The sequence below is a fragment of the Beta vulgaris genome, chromosome 6, assembly GCF_026745355.1.
Source record: "Beta vulgaris subsp. vulgaris cultivar EL10 chromosome 6, EL10.2, whole genome shotgun sequence".
In the NCBI taxonomy this organism is placed as follows: Eukaryota; Viridiplantae; Streptophyta; class Magnoliopsida; order Caryophyllales; family Amaranthaceae; genus Beta; species Beta vulgaris.
In genome coordinates, this window is record NC_079207.1 from 46734408 (window position 1) to 46753738 (window position 19331).

Here is a 19331-nt window from a genome sequence, read left to right on the forward strand (position 1 = left end):
GAGTCAGTTTCTTTATTACTCCTGATAGGCAGTGGGATGTTTCGTTGCTTAGGCAATTTGTTCCATTAGAAATCTCAAACTCTATAGCTAAGTATTTCCTCCCGAGCAATACGTGTCATGATAAAAGGGTGTGGGGTCTTGCTCCTGATGGTAAGTATTCAGTTAAGTCAGGGGTGGAGCTGCTGCAAGGCATTAGTAGGCAGCAAGTTTCTCCTTCGCCGTTTAGTTGGATTTGGAAGTTGAAAATCCCGCCCAAGATTAGATTTTTCTTATGGAAATTATGTCATAATGGACTTCCTACTAAGAAAAGATTAGAGCTAAGCCATGTTTTTCTTCCGTTGGAGTGTGTGTTTTGTAACCACAATTCGGAAGATGTTGCGCATTTATTTTCTAAATGTCCGTTTACGATTGATGTGTTTGAAGAGCTTCGTGAATTGATGGATTGGTGTATCCCTACTTTAATTGAGGATGGTGTTCCCTTTCACGAGTAATTAATTTCTTTAAAATCTTCCTTTTCAGCGTCCCAAGTGGAGTGCTTCGCTATTGTGTGGTGGTTTGTGTGGTATGCGCGTAATGGGGTTATTTTTCGCCAGGACTCGTCTTCACCTCGAAAGGTTAGTATGATGGTCAAAGCTTTTGTTCATAATCTTACTATTTTAGGAGCTGTGGGAGCGAAAGTGGATTCTAGTTTGTCTCTCTCGGCAGGTCACAAAGGGAAGAGGATTATAAGGGACCAGGTGGTTTGGACCCCCCCGCCGGCCGATTACTTTAAGCTTAATTTTGACGGGTCTAAGCTGGCTAGTGGGCAAGCAGCTTTTGGGTTTGTTATTCGTGATTCTGAAGGCGTTATTCATTTGTGTGCTGCTGGGAACTTAGATATAGATGCCTCTATTTTAGAAGCAGAGGCTAGGGGTCTCCGGGAAGGTCTTAGAGGGGCTAGGTCTCTTGGGATTACCAAATTGATGGTGGAAGGTGATAATTTGGCTGTTATTAATGCAATTAAGCAGGTTTGGAAGATCCCTTGGACGATACATTCCATTATTGTTGACACAGTGAAAGATTTGGGCCTGTTTGAAGATGTGCAAGTAAGTCATGTTTTTAGGGAAGCTAATGCGGCAGCAGATTGGATGGCTCATCGTGGTCACTCAACGGTGTCAACAACCTATTGGTTTGATGTTCCTGATTTATCTTTCGCTGTAATCATCCGCAAGGATGCTTTAGGGTGGCCCAAATCTTGGGATCCTCCCTAGTTCTTTCCTTTCCTTTGTTTAAAAAAAAAAAAGGGCATTTGGAACGCAAGCAACCAGAGTGATTTATTTCCTTCTTTTTATCCCTGTGCGACCAAACCCCAGGTGCTAAGTATTTTATGTGAGCTCCAATACTATTAGGACGTGACTGCAAAGTAGTAGTGATTTTGATTTGATCAGAAGTTCAAAACTCTAATACCATGTGAGAATTAATGGAGGACAGAATTTTTGCATTCAATTTCCATATTATTTACACAATGCTTTTAGAACAACAGAGAAGCACTAAAAGAATTGAATATTCGAGACTACGGAAACTAAAAGATACACGAACTTACAATGACATACATCCATACATAAGGTAGGATAGGCGGATACCAATCTAGAGACTAACATAGAGTATATGCTACAATTTGATATCATCCTTATCGTTAGATATCATGATCTCTATCAGTTGGAAGTTTTATACAGGCCGATTTGCAATGTGTATTCAATCCCCAACTACAGAGCTAATAGGTATTTTGTGGATCAAACCTTCTCCTCCTTTCACGCCTATAGTACGGAGTTTCATCTATCGTTCTCCTCACATAGTCGATGAAGGGCTGGGGTGTCTGAGGGGACCGTTCAGTTTGAGGAGCAAGGCTAGTACGATCAGGAGTCTGAGGTGCAGCAATATTTTGTGCTTGAAAAGCAACAGATGAGCGAACAGACGGGTGAGTACTATCAGGTCTGCCAAGGAAACATTTATAGATGATAATACTAAGTATCAATAGTGTAAAACCCATAGCTCCTGCCAATAGTGTGCTATTAATAGTTGATTCCTTTTCCTTGTCTGCTTCATAGTTTACAATTAGATCCACCCTCTGCCCTGTTAGATCAGATATGATGTTCAAATAGACTCGAATATACATGTGCTGGCAGAAATACAAGAAGAAAACACATGTATTGTCCCAAAATTCTATGCGATATATGGACAGTGGAGAGCCAGGGGATTACCATTGACTGGGAGAGTAAATGTAAGTATTTCCTTGAAAGGCTTTCGTTTTAGCACTTCGACCTGAAGATATGCGTAAAAGGCAAAATGGTAAGCTTAAAATTTTCACCCAGTTACATACCACCTGCATCACACTCTGTTTTGCCTGTCTTTTATGCTTCAAGAACCAGTTCTTAATTTTATGCTGGTCATCAATGTCATGATGCTTGAGATTCACTAAAAGATTATATCCAGTCTTTAATACTTAACAAATGTAAGGATGAAACCTTGTGGAGGTTCACATTATTTTTGGGGGAAAAAACAATTACCTCATATAGTGCACGTCCACCAATGCCAGAACCTTCTTTAACCAAGGTCCTAACCGTGAATAGATCTCGGTTCAACCAGTGCAGACTAACATCTGTGCTAGAAATACAGTCTGGTTCATCAGTACCCATAAAGACATGCCACAAAGAGACGCACAGGCCTCTTCAAATTAAAATGTTAAATAGCATTGTTGCACATCATCAATAAAAGGAGTAAAAGAAGCAAAAGGAACACTAGACAACTCACGTTAATATACGCATTGGAGCTATTTAATTGAAGATTAGAGAACGCTAAACCAAGCTGTGGAGTAAAAAGAGAAAGTTCTCTACTTTTGGGGAGATTGGGAGATCCTAAGGGGGGGGGGGGTCTCAAGGTGGTTACAACTTTTTTGGTGTAGAAGAGCCTATTAATTTATCTGTCATCCCATATGGTTTTATTAATATTTCTTACAGGAGCATTGCGATCTGAATCACCTGATGATTCTATTTATAAGCTCATAGTGTAGTCAAGACTGTCTATTGTGTACGAGGCTCAGACTTTGAGGGACTTAATGGGACAAGAAAATAGGAGAAGTCGCATTAATGCAATGGTCAGTGTGTTACAAAATGCAGCATGTCTTTTAACTCATGATTACAGGCATCATGGCAAACACAACGATAGAAGTTAGATAAGCAACAAAACTGCATGGTTTACATGAAAGCATACTCATATCTTGTGTCTCAACTAGAAGGTTTATTTGATTTAAATCTATAAAGGAAACTAGTTTCAGGTTGTGAGACACATGCATAACTTTCAGTCCCCTGCGTAGAATAATGATACTGATGGGCAAGGGCCACATGTTGACTTATCATCTGTCGGAAGTGCAAAGGTCCACATGTACATAGCTTCATTACTCACAAGTCTCGACAGGTAAAAAGGTTTCTTTGAGTGTATATGTAAACAAAGACACACATATAGTAATGAGTTCACATGAACAGGATTCACAATGCGAAGAATAAGAAGAAATTTTCAGCCACTGAATCCTCTTGTTCTGCTTGAAACAAGAATGAATCTGCCTCAAAAAGACCGCATATGAAAGGAAAGAAAAGGAAGCTCTGCTGCATTTTCATTTTTCCTGTCTTGGCCTCCTCCCCTCCCTCGTTCCTGATTTCTCCATTTTTCCTGTCTTGGTCTCCAATGAAGCAATAGTGTAAAATGAAATCACTGTAACCAACCATACACCTTGTCTACTATCTGTGTTGAACAAGTTTTTGCTCAAAAAGTTTGCACAGATGAGATCAAACAAGCAATCAATAGCGTTCAGAAGAATAATTGGTCTCGTCTCCTAAAATTGGCCATTCACTTAGTAATGCTGGTATAGTGACAGAGCTAGAGATATTTTTATGATTTAGTATTAACTTCACAACGAGTTCAAATTCTTCAACTTTTTGGCTTCATTGATCAAAGCATTTCAAAATGCTGTTTGTTTACGTCTCTCTTAATCTCTTTTACACACGCTTACACACATGTATACTCTCTCTCACTCTCTTTCACAAAAACTTGCATGCGTCCGTGGACACACAAAAGGAAAGGTCATTCCATAAATGCATCTACATATGTCAATTTCGGTTCCCTAATTTTGACATGTAGATTTTAGTTGTCTTGACAAACGCATTTCGACAACCAATCTGACTTGTGTGGACCCAGTTCACCTTCACATTAGTTTGCACCGGGCCAAAAGAACGTATCATTACTGAACAATCCACTATATCATGTGGAAACCTACTATATTATACTGAAACCCACTATATGATTCATACCCACACTATATCATGCAAAAATTCACTAAATTATTCGGACACACTCACTATATCATTCAAACACACACACACTATATCAATCAGACACACAATAGATCATTCAAACACACATTATAAGCAGAATCTTACTATATCATTTAGACACTCACTATATCATGCAGAAACTAAATCATTCCATATGTCAGAACACATGTCATGATATATATACTACACAACTTAGATCAACCTGTATGTTAAAACATTTTAATAAATTCCTCCATTATATTGCATATAACTTCACTTTATATTTTCCATTAATAAAATCTACTATATTGTATATAAGTTCACTATCTCTTTATAGAACTCATTATATGAAACTAAAATAAATTACCAAGTACATCGGGTCCATTTGAGTTTTTTTATTCGACAACACATAATTTACACAACTTTCCAACTTATTTATACCATACCGTCCAAGTAAGCGTGGTAGGAATTTCACTTTCTTGCTTGAGGAGAAAACCAGTAAAAGAAAAAATATGGTTTTCACTCGTTGGATCACTAAGGGCCTATCCTTTTTTAGTTTTCACTTTTTCTAAAAAATGAGGAACATATATATGGGAACCACTAAGGGCCCATCTGTTTTCCTTTTTTCTAATCTATTTTCAAATTTTTTTCAAAAACCATATACGAAATCATGGAAACTACAAAGAAATTATCATGTAGCCTAAAGATCATATCTTCCACCTCTCAAAGTACCTCTCCAGACCTACTTGGATGATAATTTGGTAAAACAGAAGTAGCGCAAAATGGGTTTCATTTATTTATTTGAGTATCATTTAGGAAAGGGAAAATTCTTGAGATACCCTTGAGATTTAACGTAATTCTTATATTGCCACTCATATTTGGGGAATTACTCAAATACCCTAAACTTTGACTCTCTGCTAAAAATACCCTTACTATTGACAGCGTTCTGACGACGTTTTGGTTTTTCTCTCCCTCCTCTCACCGTGCTCCATAGATGAGCCTCTAAACTTTTTCTCTCCCCTACCACCATCTTCCATTGTTGCTTTCTTTAATTTTCGGATACATTTCTGCCACTAATTTTGAATTATAATTAGATTTTGTGGTTAATAGAGATTTTTCATCAAATTCTCAACTAACTAAATAAATTCATATTATAGTTCGTTAAATTGATTCAAAAATTTTGCCCACAATTTCTTGCAACGGTGGAGCCACGGCGGCGGGCGGAATTTGGTGAATCTGGGCGGTAGAAGGTGGCGTAGATAGGAGGGGAGAATTGCCGTGGCTGGGCTTTGACCTGATTTTTGCGACTCAGTCCATTGACTGGCAGCGACTTTAGTGGTGGCTGCTTGCTGCTGGTGAGTGGTGCTGCCGAGGACACGTGCTGGAACCCTTCGTGGTTGTTGGCTAGAATATGGGCAGAGCTTCCCAACCATTAATCTCCTTGCTTAGATTCAATAAGGTATAATATAGATTAAACAAAAAAATTCTTTTGTTTTAATGAATAGTTTGATTTCGAGCAAGATTATGGGTTTTCAATTTTGCAAGTAACAATTAATGAAGATTGGGAGGGAAAGAGCATGAAAGTGAGGGGAGAGAAAAAGCTTAGAGGTTTATTAATGAGGGATTGGGGGGGGGGACCCTAACGGCATTAGAGGACAGTCAATAGTAAGGGTATTTTGAGCACAAAGTCAAAATTCAGGGGTATATGGGAATCCCCCAAATGTGGGGCAATTTGAGAATTACGTCAAACATCATGGGTATCTCATAAATTTCCCATTTAGGAAAAAGTTCAAATATGATAGTTAAAACAATAGAAGGAAAAAGTGACATGTTTGAGGTATTTTCACATATTAATCCTGATATATATTTATGTTTGATCAATTTAAGTTTGTGAGAACCAGCCTCTCTTGTAAACACCCCTTTTCTCTTACCTTGTTGTGTTCTATTAGACACAAATCAATAAAAACGTCAAGCAATGTAAGGGGATAACATTGATAAGTGAAACTGGGATAATGAACCCTTTATGGTGTAGGGGGGATAGAGCATAATGGTCATGAAAAAGGTGTGGTGGAGATATTATAGTGTTTGGTAGGAAAGAGAAATAGTAAGGATAAGAACTGATGGGGTGTTTGGTTGGGGGCTCTTGTGGAAAGGATAAGAGAATCAAGTAACCTGATTTCTTTAATTATTGTTTGTTTGCACACTTTAATGATACCCTTTACCCTCCTCTTATCCCCCAAAGTCCTCAACTTTCTTTCCCCCAACCCCCCCCCCCAACCCAATATTGAATATCTCCTTGACCACCCAACCACCACCTGAACACACAACCACAACGACCACCACCCATCCGACCACCATAACATGACCACCGGAAGGCGACCACGTGACCGACCCCTTGTAATATCCCAAATTTTTATAACTATTTTTTAAAATTTATTTTGTTATAATAAGATTTTATAAATATAAAATTCTAAAAAATAAAGTAAAATCATAATAAATCAGATTTTTATGAAACCCGTTTTTATTTGGTAAATCAGATTTTTTTTTAATCTTTAAAAAAAAAAAATTTCGAAATCAGAATTTTATCTTTTTAAAATCAGATTTCCGTTCAAAAAGAAAGATAGAGAGAAAAGAAAATTCTGAAATTATAATTTGAGTTGGTTTTGAGAAAGGATTAAATTTTTTTTTTAAATACTTATCTTTTAGTGAAACCCTAGATTTACATACATATATATATCCCCTAACACCCAAAAAAATTCTCACGAAATACACTTTCTTCATCTTTTTGGTAAGTTTTAAATTTCAGATCTAAATCCACCATTGTTGTATTTCAAAGGTTTCAACCAGAAAAAAAAAATATATATATATTTATTAAAACCCGAGACTACAATTCCGACGACTTGGCCAGAGTAGGCGTCGGTCTTCTTCTTCTTTCTCTTTCTTCCTTTCTCCTTCCTCTTTCTGTGGTTTTCTTTTGCGTGCTGCAACATGAATGTCTAAGTTTTGAATTTATTTTTTTTAAAACAAAAAGAAAAGGGTGTGCAGCAAAAGTCACTGATGAATTGTGACTTTGCTGTCACACGTCAACCTGCAAAAATCTTTTGGTTCCTTACCACAGTGACATTGTCACGTTTTATACAAATATTTTTTTAAAAGAAAATTTTCTTTCTTTCTTTTTATCTTTCTAACTTTGATTATTTAACCTTGTTAATTATTTATTTTGTAACTTTGGTTAATTATTCTTCCGGGATATTATATCAGATATCTAACTTTAGGTAATATTATTTGTTGTAGACGGAAACTTCGTAAAAGGCGACTTTTAGTTGATATTGCTATATTTGGGACGCGTTTGAGGAATTCACAATGTCCATCAACAACTAGAATCCCGTTAGGAATTGTATGTGCTATGTGTAAATGTTAGATGTATATTATGTAACAGGAATCGTATAGTACTTTCTATGACTAAAATTATTATTATTATTATTACTATAGTACTATTATCCCTGCGTATAATATATATGTATCTACTGGTATTGTTGTTATGAAAGTGGATTTTTTTAATGTACCTAATTATACCATCGTATTAAAATTATTCTAATATTGATAATGTACTTAATGGGTATAACTAGTGTGTTAATGATGTAACGAACGGTATTATAAGTTGATATATATTGTGACTCTATGAGGCTCTAATGATGGAAATATTGGTTACTATGAATTATGGACGTTGATTATTATAATTTTATTAAGTGGCTAAGTTGTGAAAAATATTATTTGAACTAAAGACGTTCATGTTAATGTTAATGTGATTTTTGATGTGCCATAACTATTAAAATATATTAATCACGTAAAGTAGAAATAATATTGAGGGAATAATCATGTGAACTTGGATCCTCCATAGGTGATGAACAATCAGGGAATTAAAACTCTCCCGTTCCGTTACAGAACGGTCGTTCTGTAACGGATTTTGGATTTGCCGTTCCGCGAAATCCCGTTACGGAACGCCATAATAAAATTCACGTACTTCTCGCCGCGTTGTCCGTTCCGTAACGCAAACTCGCCGCGTTAGAACGATTTTATCCCCGTTACATCCGTTCTTTTCAAACATTGGCCAAATTTTTTTTACGATTTAATTATATAGTTAAGGAAACATCATATTCTATTAGATTTGATTATATTATGTTGTAATAATGCTTCATAAACTAAAAAAATGGAAATAAGGTTAAAACATATTAATGTGAATTTTTTTAAAAAATTCACGCCGCGTCGGCCGCGAAACGTTCTATTTCGCCGTTACAAGCCGTTCCCGCGACAACGCGACCGTTCCCGCGAACGCGACCGCGAGCGCATTTTTTTTCCCTGTGAACAATACTTAATTTTATTCTGTTACAACTTTTTATTGTCTTCCTCCTAATACTATTGGTGCGCATTGCGAATACCCATTAGATTAGAGAGGGGTGTGCACACTCGTGACGTTCTGCAAAACGATATCTGGGTGACGACCCATGTTGAAGTAGGTGGTTACTGGGATTAGTCCCGGCCTACTGACGTTCGGTTCCCTTCTAATAATTAAAATTGTTGTGTATAACTCATATAAACTTGAATAATTGAAATGGTTAATCATATTATATACTTGTTTGTATTATGTTATACTTGTCTGTATTACGTTATATTTGTCTGTATTATGCTATAAAAATTATTTTTAAAATATAACTATTATTATTATTATTATTATTTTACGGGATGGAGTTGTAATTACTTAGCTTTCGCTAATTTTTGTATTTTTGTTTTTCTTTGCTCTTTTCTTATTTATATTGTGCAGGTTGGTGAAAGGGACTACGTTGCAGGAATGAGTGAATTTATAGTTTTTAAGTTCACCTAGTTTAATAAACATTACAGTACTGTCATTTGAGATTGTTTAGTTTTGATTTGGTATAAAGTAGACAACTTAGTTTGGTTTATTTTGATACTTTGGTTTATGAGTAAAAATTTTATTCTTAATAATTAGCCTTGCATTTATTTTTAACAATAGATGCAACGGTAACACCCTAAAGGTTTGTTCAGATATTTTAATGAAAAGTGAATATTTCATAAAGTTTTAGAACCAAAGTTTTGGGGTGTTACACCCCTCCACGCGCACCCCAATCAACCCGATCACCCACAAGGCACAAACCCTAGAAAAAAAAGAACGACGAGTAGCGAAGGGGAGGGGAGGGGGACAACTGGACAAGCAGCAGGCAGGGAAGGAAAGAGGAAGAACGCGATAGCACAAGGAAGGGGAGGGGTAGAACGCGACGAACAGGGAAGGGTAGGGGAGGGGAGGGGGAAAAGCGAACCGTAGAAGGGCGAGGGGTAGAACGTGACGGCATGCTACGAAGGGGAGGGGGATGACGAAAACCCGGCTGCGTTCTGGGGGACAGGGAGAGGTGGCGAGGAAACAACAAGAGAGGGAGGAGTGGTGGTGCTATGGTGGAAGAATGGTAAGAGGATGAAGAAATGAAATGGAATTTACCAACCAAACATCACTTTAAATCTAAGGGTTTTGCTTTCCTTTCCCCCTCTACCCCTTTCTTGATTCCATTCCGTTTACAGCATAGCAACCAAATGCCCCCTGAGATAATGGGAGAGAACATGGTAGCCGGCTCCGTTGCAGTTTTAGGCCAATTACTTGTAAGGCAAGAAACAGGGAGGGAGGGAGGGAGAGAGAGAGAGAGAGAGAGAGAGAGAGAGAGAGAGAGAGAGAGAGAGAGAGAGAGATGGAAGGGCTTATGTTCAAATAACGATAGAACTTAAAGTAAAATGTGACAAATCAAGCTTTGTAAAGACCTAAATTGAAAGACTAGAGTTTTAAAACCACGAAGCCATGCATAAGATAAGTTTAAATGATTCATGCAATATCAGAAAAGCATAAAAAGAATGAAGAGAAGATTAAGATCAAGATTTTTGGCACCTTTGAAAGTTTGAAACCGAAATAGCATGACGCACTTATGCATATGAAGACAAGATTTACCTGTATTGCCCACTAGTGTTATGATGCTTCTGTTAGAGTTTGGCGACATATTCAACTGCAAAATATCCTGATAGAGTGTTGTCACCAAGCATATAGATATTTTGACAAAATTTTCTAATGCAAAGTAATATATGCACTCAAATGGATTGGTTTCATTGTGTTATCCCCTTATTTGCTCTCAGTAGTAGGCCATGGCATTCCAGATCCAGGGTCAAATGTAGAGAACCTACTTGAAAATAGAAGTAAGGCTAGAAGTGCCCATTTCCAACTGTTACGTTGAGAAGGATTCATTGGGTTCCTTCTAGTCCCAGGAAAGAGCCTGTTAAGAGGCATTGGCAAAATCATACAACACTGAATTTAATGCAACATCGCTATCACTAGGTCAAGCAGGCGTTCGTCACTCACTCATCTAGTCTCCCAATATGTGTGATAGCATAATTTGTCCAGCTTAGAAACAATCATTACCTTGTCCATATCCAAGATGGAAAAACCACCAAGAAAGAGTGCAGACGCGGAGCCGGACACGTCTCTGGCTTCTCTTAGTTTAGCATGCACGGAGATGCTTATATCTGGTCTCTCATCCTTCAATGTTGGTACAGTATGCGCTAAATGTTCAGGAGAGAAAGGGAAGAAAAGGCAATATGAATCACCACTGTCAAGATCCTTCCATGGCTTAGCATGCCTGCAAGATGTTTGACAGAACAGATAAAAGGCATAGTCAGAAGGCCTAAAAGTGAGTGCGAGTCCTTCCAGAAGGTGCGGAATGTTGGCAGTATAAGGTGCATACCCAACAAAAGTAGGCTCCACTTGACATTCATAAGGAAGCTCAACATTTGTGCTGGGAGCTCCAAGTCCATGGTTACTGCTATAGCACAATAAAAGAGTCATAATCATACATACAATAGTTATTGGATATTCTATAATTAATTGATGAATTATGGTAGTATGACAAGAGGTAGTATAACCTTAAAAAGTACAAGAGTAAATGGAGGTAGAAATAAAGCAAAATCCCCATCTAGCTCTCATGTCCGCTCATGCTAAAGGACTAAATTGCACATAATTTGTCAAATATACACTAGGCTCCAATTAATACAATTAAAACACGTATCAGAACAAGTAGACCTAATTTTAGAAAGGTAAGAATAGGTCTTGTAGGGGAATCGCCAATCAGGAGAAGTAATTACACAAAGAAACAACCCCAGATCATTTCTCTAGATGTTTGTTAACAGATTTGGTTATTTCATTGTTAGTTACAGAGTTATATCCGAGTGAAACGCACCATTCGCTTTGGAAATATCCTACACTCAAGGAACAGGCATAGCAGAAACATAAGGTAACAGCCTTCGAGACTGAACAGCTCAGGATTACCAAGTGTGGATAAATGTATAAAGTGATTAGAATTTTAAGTGAAGAGGATTATTAGTTTTAATATTGAGTTCATGGATATCACTTTATTAAGAATTTTGATCTGGAGGCACTATGACAGTGAAATTAAGCATTGCTTTAGAGTCCTTACTATGGTACGTGGTTGACAATTACCATGGCATATGCTTTACTATGGCAGATGCGATTAATGTTAAGTATTCAGATAATAATTGTGAAGTAAAGTAATTAAGGTACTACACTCACATTGATGCAACACCATAAATCCAGAACTAGTCATTTGTAAAAGAACAAAAGTATTACTATATTACCTCTCTGAACCATTTCAACCCCAAACTATAATATTTGAACGCCTATGTGAATGAGAGCAACCACTCAGGAAGATGATACAGTTGTGTTACATTAATGACTAATAGGATTCACCAAAAACGAGTAACTTTTACCAAAAAGTAACGAGTAAGGGAGAAGAGAATGACTTAACTTTCAAAGGAAAAATGTTAACTAATGATAAAAAATATGTTCACCAATGAAGAAAGATAAAAAATAACAAGTGACATCAAATGGGAAATCATTGTATTTGATATTAAGTAGAAAATAATTGTTATTAGGAACATAATGTATTTGATATCAAATGGGAAATTATTATTGACACGAAAGTATATTGTATTTTATCTTAACTCTTAAGTATGAAAAATACAACATAAGACTTATATATGATAATCCAATAATAATCAATCGAATTATGCTTCTATAATTTGAATTATTATAATTTCACCTTCATTTACCTCAAAAACAGGGTGTCGTATCGTGTCCGACACGGCTCTTTACTTTGAATACTTCATTTTAAGCTAAAAACTTGACTTTTTTTCTACAAAATAGCCGAGTCGGACACTTGAACACCCGTATCCGAGTAGACACTCAATCCGTGTCTGAGTAACATAGATTTTAGTACTACTCCCTTCGCCCCGAACCCTGTCCTTTGTTGTTTCTCCAAATTAGTTTGAACTCTTTTATTTCGACATGGTCCCATTATTATTATATTAAAATTCTTACACTATTTTAGCCCATAGTCCAAATCTCTATTAAATAAAAAATACCCAACCTTTTCTCTCTCCTTCAATTAATGCTACCAATAACTCCTATCACATCTACTTTATACTAAAATATCATTTTAAAACCACACTACAACATATCACCTTAAACCACGTGTCCTAGCAAGTGTTCAGATCTTTTACACATAGAGTATTAATATAAGTAGCTCTAATTGTATATTAAAGTAAGACTCATGTAATATAATTTTATAATCTATATAACAAAAAAGTATGTTAAGGACAATAATAATATCACATAAGCCTTCTTCTTGTTTTCTCTACGTCGTGCATATAAAGACATAAAATTTCGGAGCACCACTTAAGGCAATATTTTTCATCTAATAATGTAACTAAGGATTACGAACCTAACAATTAGTGAACTTAATAGACTAACATAATTAGGAAAACATTATATTAATTTTGAAACTCAAGTAAATTACTGAGTAGATCCTAAGAGAATCAAGAATCTTAACAAAAACACTATTTCATCTCTCATTTTTTAGATGGCACAGGTCTAAAGCTAGTTATTTGTGTTCCAATAGCCTAGGTGATTGCTTGTGATATGAAAATTTAAAAACATTATTCAAATTAAGTAAAATATACATCTAATTTTAGTTTGACATTAGAATAAAGCTCATGCAAGGATCACATATTAATTTAGAGTATCCTTAAAGATCTTATTTGTTCATTTTTATTTTGAACCACAACTAAAAGCAAAAGGTGGTTAACTAATACTCCCTCCACCCCCCGATAGATTTCCCATTTATCTAATCACGTAGGGATGTTCATAAATACCCCTAAATGCACATTTTGTATTATGAATATCTTAATTACATATTCGTAAAAATTATAAAAAATTTGATTTTCCTTAAGTACACAATGAAACGAATTAAACAAGACCCTACATGAGTATGTTTTTCTTATATATTGGTTTTTATTTTTGTGGATTTTCTATACCTATGAACAGTGCCCCAATTAGAAACGGTAAATCTATTAAGGGATAAGGGAGTACTTAATAAACCAATCTCTATCTCTGACTCCAAAAGATTTACATGATTAACTTAGGGGGAAAACCACGGAAATTTGCCAAAAGTATGAGAGAGAGTGTCTAAAAGCTTATTGTAAGTCGGGGAAAGTAAAATAAATAAATAAATAAATAAATAAATAAAAGATCTTGGAGGAGATAAAGTATATGGGTCTGTTAGGCAAAAGTAGTTGTTATTGGTCGTTTGGTCGTAGTAGCAGTTAGTTGTTGTACCAGTTGTTATTGGTACATTGTCAGCGGGTAGAGGTTAGTTGTTGAAATAGTTGTTTAAAGTATAAGTGTTTGGTAAAACTAGCGATTCGGCAATATAAACAACAAAATAATGTACTATTTAGAATAATTTAGAATATTGGAATTCAATATTTTAACTTTTGGTAGTGGCTACTTTTAAAATACTTATTAGTCTACATTAGACCAGGTTATTAGGCGGGTCGGGTCAGGGTCAGTGCAGGTTGAAAGCGGGTCGGGTCATAAGAGGGTCGTCTCATAAAGGGTCGGTAGCGGGCCGATAATGGACGGGTCGGTAAACGAGCAAGAAAAACAACAAAGAGAGCCAAAATTAAGTATAAATGAATGCGAATCCGAATATGTAATTATTTTTACAAAACTTATTTTATTTTTTTAAATTATTGGGTTTCTTTGTTGGCCCTATAATGACCTTATCCTATAATAATCCTGTCCAATAAAACCCCTGTAAAATTGACCCTAACCCATTAACCATTGGACTACCCTGTCCAATAACCAGGTCTAGTCTACATAAACATAATAACATTTAGTAAGTAAAAGCAAGGAGAGGAGTTCAATTCTTTTTGTTTTACTTCATAGTAGTAATATTATATTGGTTGTGCTATATTACTTAATTATTTATATTATCTAACATCATAAAATAATAAAATATAACACATACTAACATTGAAAAAAAAAAAAGCATATGCAATGCAACATGAGCACATGACAATTGTCTGCTAACTTTTTCCACCCAATTCTTCAATGTCCTTATATAATTTGAAACATAATTTGATGGAAGGATTGAGCCGCTATATTGCCAACCTCAAACGTTAGTATATCTAACGTTTGCCAAAAGCTGGTAAAATGCTAGTTCAAAGACTAACCTCTACATCAACCGCTATTTGCCAAACACTTCTTTTTTTCAAAAGTAGTGATTTGACCTTGTCAAACCTCTATCCGTTACCTAAAAACCTAGTGCCAAACACGCCCTATGAGTTAGAAATGGGTTGAAAAGGTGGGAAAGATGATGGAAAAGGTTACCTAGTTTAGATAAAGCAAAGTGTGTACATTAAAAAGGAATAGCCTAAAGTGTCTAGACTAAAAAAACCCGGCAGCACCATTTTATTAATTTACTACTTTACTGGATTCGTGAAAATTGGAATCTATATACTTAGTTATACACAAAAGTCCTCAAACTCTACATAGTACATTGAGCTAGAAAGTTGTAATCCAAACTTGAGTCCAATATTGAATCCCCTGCTTCTTCTGGGTAATGAAGAAAATTATTAAATTCTATTCTCATGTGAAACAACAATAAATCTATGATGATATACAGTTTGAACTTTTCCTGAGGCGAGAGGTAATTACCAAATCTTCGCCAAAGAAAAAAAGGCTAACTGATCAACCTCATCAATTTAACATGGGGTAAAAAGAAAACACTATTGCCGTAAACTAGAGCAAATTTAAAAAACCTGAATTTCACTGAGAATTTATATCCTCCGGGGGGAAGAGGAGTATTTGTTAAGCTGTCCGCTGGAGTATCAACAGTTATGAGATCCCCATGCAGCACACTTACGGTCGTTTGCAGTTTCAAGATTGAACTTTGAAACATCACTGTAAACAGTAACGAACCTCAAATGAAGATGAAATGATTAACTTAATATCTTAATATGTACATGCTAAGCATTCATGCCTTATTATCTTAAAATGTCGAGCATCAAGAAAAATGAATACCTGCAGCTGTACCCTTTCCAACTGCCACAGCTTTACCAGATTGTGAGTCCACAGAAATAACACTTTCATCACTACTTGACCATTCTCCTGGTGCTTGATTCTCTAATCCTATCAGAGAAACCCAGCAAGGTTGGTTGACAGAGGATACCATGTCAAGGAACAACAGGTCGATCCAACACATGTAAATATGGTTGCCAATCAGCAAGATTCTCCTTCTATCATATAAATTGGATCTATCCTAAGAAATCCTCAGTAATACAGGATTTCAAACACAATACAAGGTACCATAACAACTAATTCAAGACGTAATTGTTTATGAAGGGGGGGAGGGGTTACAAAGATTATGTTGTTTCAACTGATGAAAAGGAATTTTCTCTTTTTACCTTCTACAATAAAGCTCAGATTGCTTCCAGGATGAGCAATTGGATCTTGTGGATTTATATGAGCTCCCACAGAAATCTGAACAAAACAACCACTAAATCATGTGAAAATTCCGACTACAATTGAAGAGGACGAACCAAGATGCTAAGAACCACACTGCCAAAATCCTAAAATTAACATATAATTTTCATTATGCTTTAAATCTTCAAGAACATCATCTACCCATTAATATAGCCAATGCTACCAAATTTCATCAGAGCGATGTTTGTCTTTCAAAGAAATGATTATCTTTAATGCAATTTTTCTCAGCCGTCGTAATTTTTGGTGCACTGGAAACTTTTCAGAGTCCTTGAAAACTTGGTAGTTTCAGTGTTTGAGTATAATTACTACAGATTGATCAGTGGTCACATTTTGGCATCAGAATATTTCACAATGCTTGCATGTTTGACCTTATTACCCCATGTTCAAACTTAAGGATATTATTATTAAGTATTAAATGACAAAAAAATTCAGAAAGAATCTGCCACTTAATATCAAGTAATCTTCATGTAACACATAGTCTCTTCTTGAAATGCCAAACTTTGGGATGTCTTCATGAACTTGTTCTGAAGTTGATTAAGAATAAGAATGAGAAATTTAAACAGAGGAAGAAAAACTTCGTACAGATTTTACAAAAGTGCATACTTGATTGCTACTTCCTACAGTCATGAAGCATAATGAAAGTATGCTAGAGTGGACCATTGACATTGTTTCTACAAACTAATAGGTTTCAGATCCTTCTTATGGATCTAGATCAATATGATGCCAACCCCCCCACCACCCCGACCGACACTAAAATAAACAATTTCTAAAACTACATAAGCATAGAAATTAAACTTTCGATGAAAGATTCCTGTTGCAACTTCACTCTTAAGAACCATGTAAATGCTAACGAAAACTTGAGGCAAACAGTTACCATGATATAGTCTGACTTTTTTGGATTACGGTCAAATCTCACTGCAACAAGAGCTGTACCATGCCGCATCGCCTTTAAACACAAAAGAAGAGATAATTAACTCAAATCAAGCTGCATGACCAACCAGAAGAAAGACAATGGAAGACCAGGTCATTAACTTAAACACAAAAGCAGAGATCATTAACTCATATCAAGCAGCATGATCAACCAGAAGAAAGACAATGGAAGACCAGGTCATTAACTTAAATCAAGCTGCATAACCAATCAGAAAAAAGACAACAGAATACCAATAGATGACAGAATGAGATTCATATTTCATTAAGTTGGTCAAGCCATGAGTATATATAATGGAAAATGGTAAAAATATCGTCGCAAGTAACTGAATATTAATGCTTCGAAATTCCAAAAGGTATAATATTTGCAAGTATACCTTGATATTGATGCTCTCCTTATTCTGATTAACCTTATCAATAGCAAGAATGTCCTTGAAGTTAGTATCGATATCAAACACCACCACATTGTGAGCTTCAAGGAAGGGATTTCCTGCCCAAAAACTAATATTCAGTCTTCTGAAAGCTTTCACCTCAATAATATCCAAGCTTACATCAATTCAAGTGAGAGTTAGAGTACCCAAATTGTCGTAAAAGTAAACAGGAAGTTCAAGTTCAGAACCAACAGCAAGGTAGAATGTCAACTTCCTCAGAAATCTGATTTGAGCAACCTGAACCAGAAAGTCGCATCAATAAACTGACTAGAATTAGCATTGGTAATAAATCATCAAATAGCGAAGATAAGCAGTACGAAAATTAACAAAATCATGTGCTGATGATAGTTCAATAGGCAAAATTATATAGCGCTGAGTGTATGTATTTGTACCTCAGCCACCTTCAGGCACGTGGCAACCTCAATTCTTCCGGTACTGAGGTCTTTTGCCTGGATACAAGCAAGATCGTTGCTATTTGTAGTTATAATTCTACTTCCAGATATAGAAATGGCACCTTTTTGCCATTCATCATCATTTAGACCAGAACATCCTAGTAAAGAGTAAGCAGTGGATCCCGTTTGACGATCTGATATTGATGAAGGTAAAAGATCTGATGTAGTATAATGCGGAGGAAGAATCCATGTTATTGGAATCCCATGAGCGAGGGGAGGATCAGGAACAACCCTTATGAGTAAAGAAGCACTGTAGGACCTTGAATGTAGGAAAAAACCGGGAGACAAGAAGTCACAAGTGAATGTAAGTAGAATTTTGCTTCTTCCACCGGATCTGATTTCAGGAAGGAAAAAAAATGCAAATATGTGGATCAAACTTTTCTGTTCTTATGGGTATATCTTATATATAAAGATAACAGAAATCACGTGGTTTCTTAAACAAGAAATTTGTTTTAAGATACAGGCACATCATACAACGACAGTACGACACAGAAGCAATTGACACTTTTCAGTAGCCTATAGCCCAGATATGCACTTATACTAAATACCACCCTAGAACAAGAAATCTCCTTGGACCATAATTTGCAACCTAAACTGTTGGTCATAGCAGTGAACTGCTAAGTTCGTTTTCTCGTATATGCCCTCCCAGATGTAGCATAATTCACCTGCAAATTATACAAGAATGCCAGAAAGATAGAAACACAAAATCTGATTCCCATACACACAAACTCTTCTTCCACAAGGATGTTATGCAACAATATAGTATATACGGCTCACCACCTCATCCTCAAAGAAGCCAAAAGAGATGTACCTTAGCCAATAGACACATTTCATGTCCCTAATTACAAGAGTATGGGTCTTAAAAGACCTCAAAGGTATTATTAAAGTAAGAAAGCTCTTACGTCTTTAGCCTTTTTTAATTGGAAATAGGGATCTAAATCTCCAAACTCCAAGGTGACATGATTACATCAAAAAAAAGGACAGAAGAAAATGGGAATATACACTTCGATTAGCTTCGAGTACAAAGCTATTTAATTCAAGAACTAGTTCCAATAATCTAATAGACAATGAAAGCATACCCATTATCGATTAAAGACAGAGTAGCATAAATGAGTCATAAAATTGTAATGTCATGTATTTTAGAGCCTTAAGGTTGACTATGATGAAGTAAGAAATCCTCCCAATAAAGTTCCACTAACTTTTCTTGAATCAATGAGGCAAA

General features: G+C 35.9%; 1 protein-coding gene across 6 annotated transcripts in view; it reads right to left on the reverse strand.

Annotated features, from left to right (window-relative positions):
- Positions 1 to 1450: 1450 nt before the first annotated feature.
- LOC104896728 (nuclear pore complex protein GP210) overlaps positions 1451 to 19331 on the reverse strand; it is a 54477-nt gene continuing 36596 nt past the window's right edge. The window contains exons 24-36 of one of the 6 annotated variants that reach the window (XM_048647443.2): positions 18050 to 18443; positions 17804 to 17894; positions 17604 to 17716; positions 17174 to 17245; positions 16221 to 16296; positions 15838 to 15939; positions 15576 to 15717; positions 11144 to 11221; positions 10822 to 11038; positions 10357 to 10411; positions 2547 to 2638; positions 2241 to 2301; positions 1451 to 2112 (exon numbers count right to left, since the gene is read on the reverse strand). In XM_048647443.2, coding sequence (XP_048503400.1) covers positions 1754 to 2112; positions 2241 to 2301; positions 2547 to 2638; positions 10357 to 10411; positions 10822 to 11038; positions 11144 to 11221; positions 15576 to 15717; positions 15838 to 15939; positions 16221 to 16296; positions 17174 to 17245; positions 17604 to 17716; positions 17804 to 17894; positions 18050 to 18443 — 1852 coding nt within the window. In that variant the 3' untranslated portion in view covers positions 1451 to 1753. Of the gene's footprint in view, positions 2113 to 2240; positions 2302 to 2546; positions 2639 to 10356; positions 10424 to 10477; positions 10676 to 10821; positions 11039 to 11143; positions 11222 to 15575; positions 15718 to 15837; positions 15946 to 16220; positions 16297 to 17173; positions 17246 to 17603; positions 17717 to 17803; positions 17895 to 18049; positions 18444 to 19331 lie in introns of those variants that run through there. The other 5 variants (XM_048647441.2, XM_010683515.3, XM_010683514.3 and 2 more) reach the window with 5 other exon arrangements.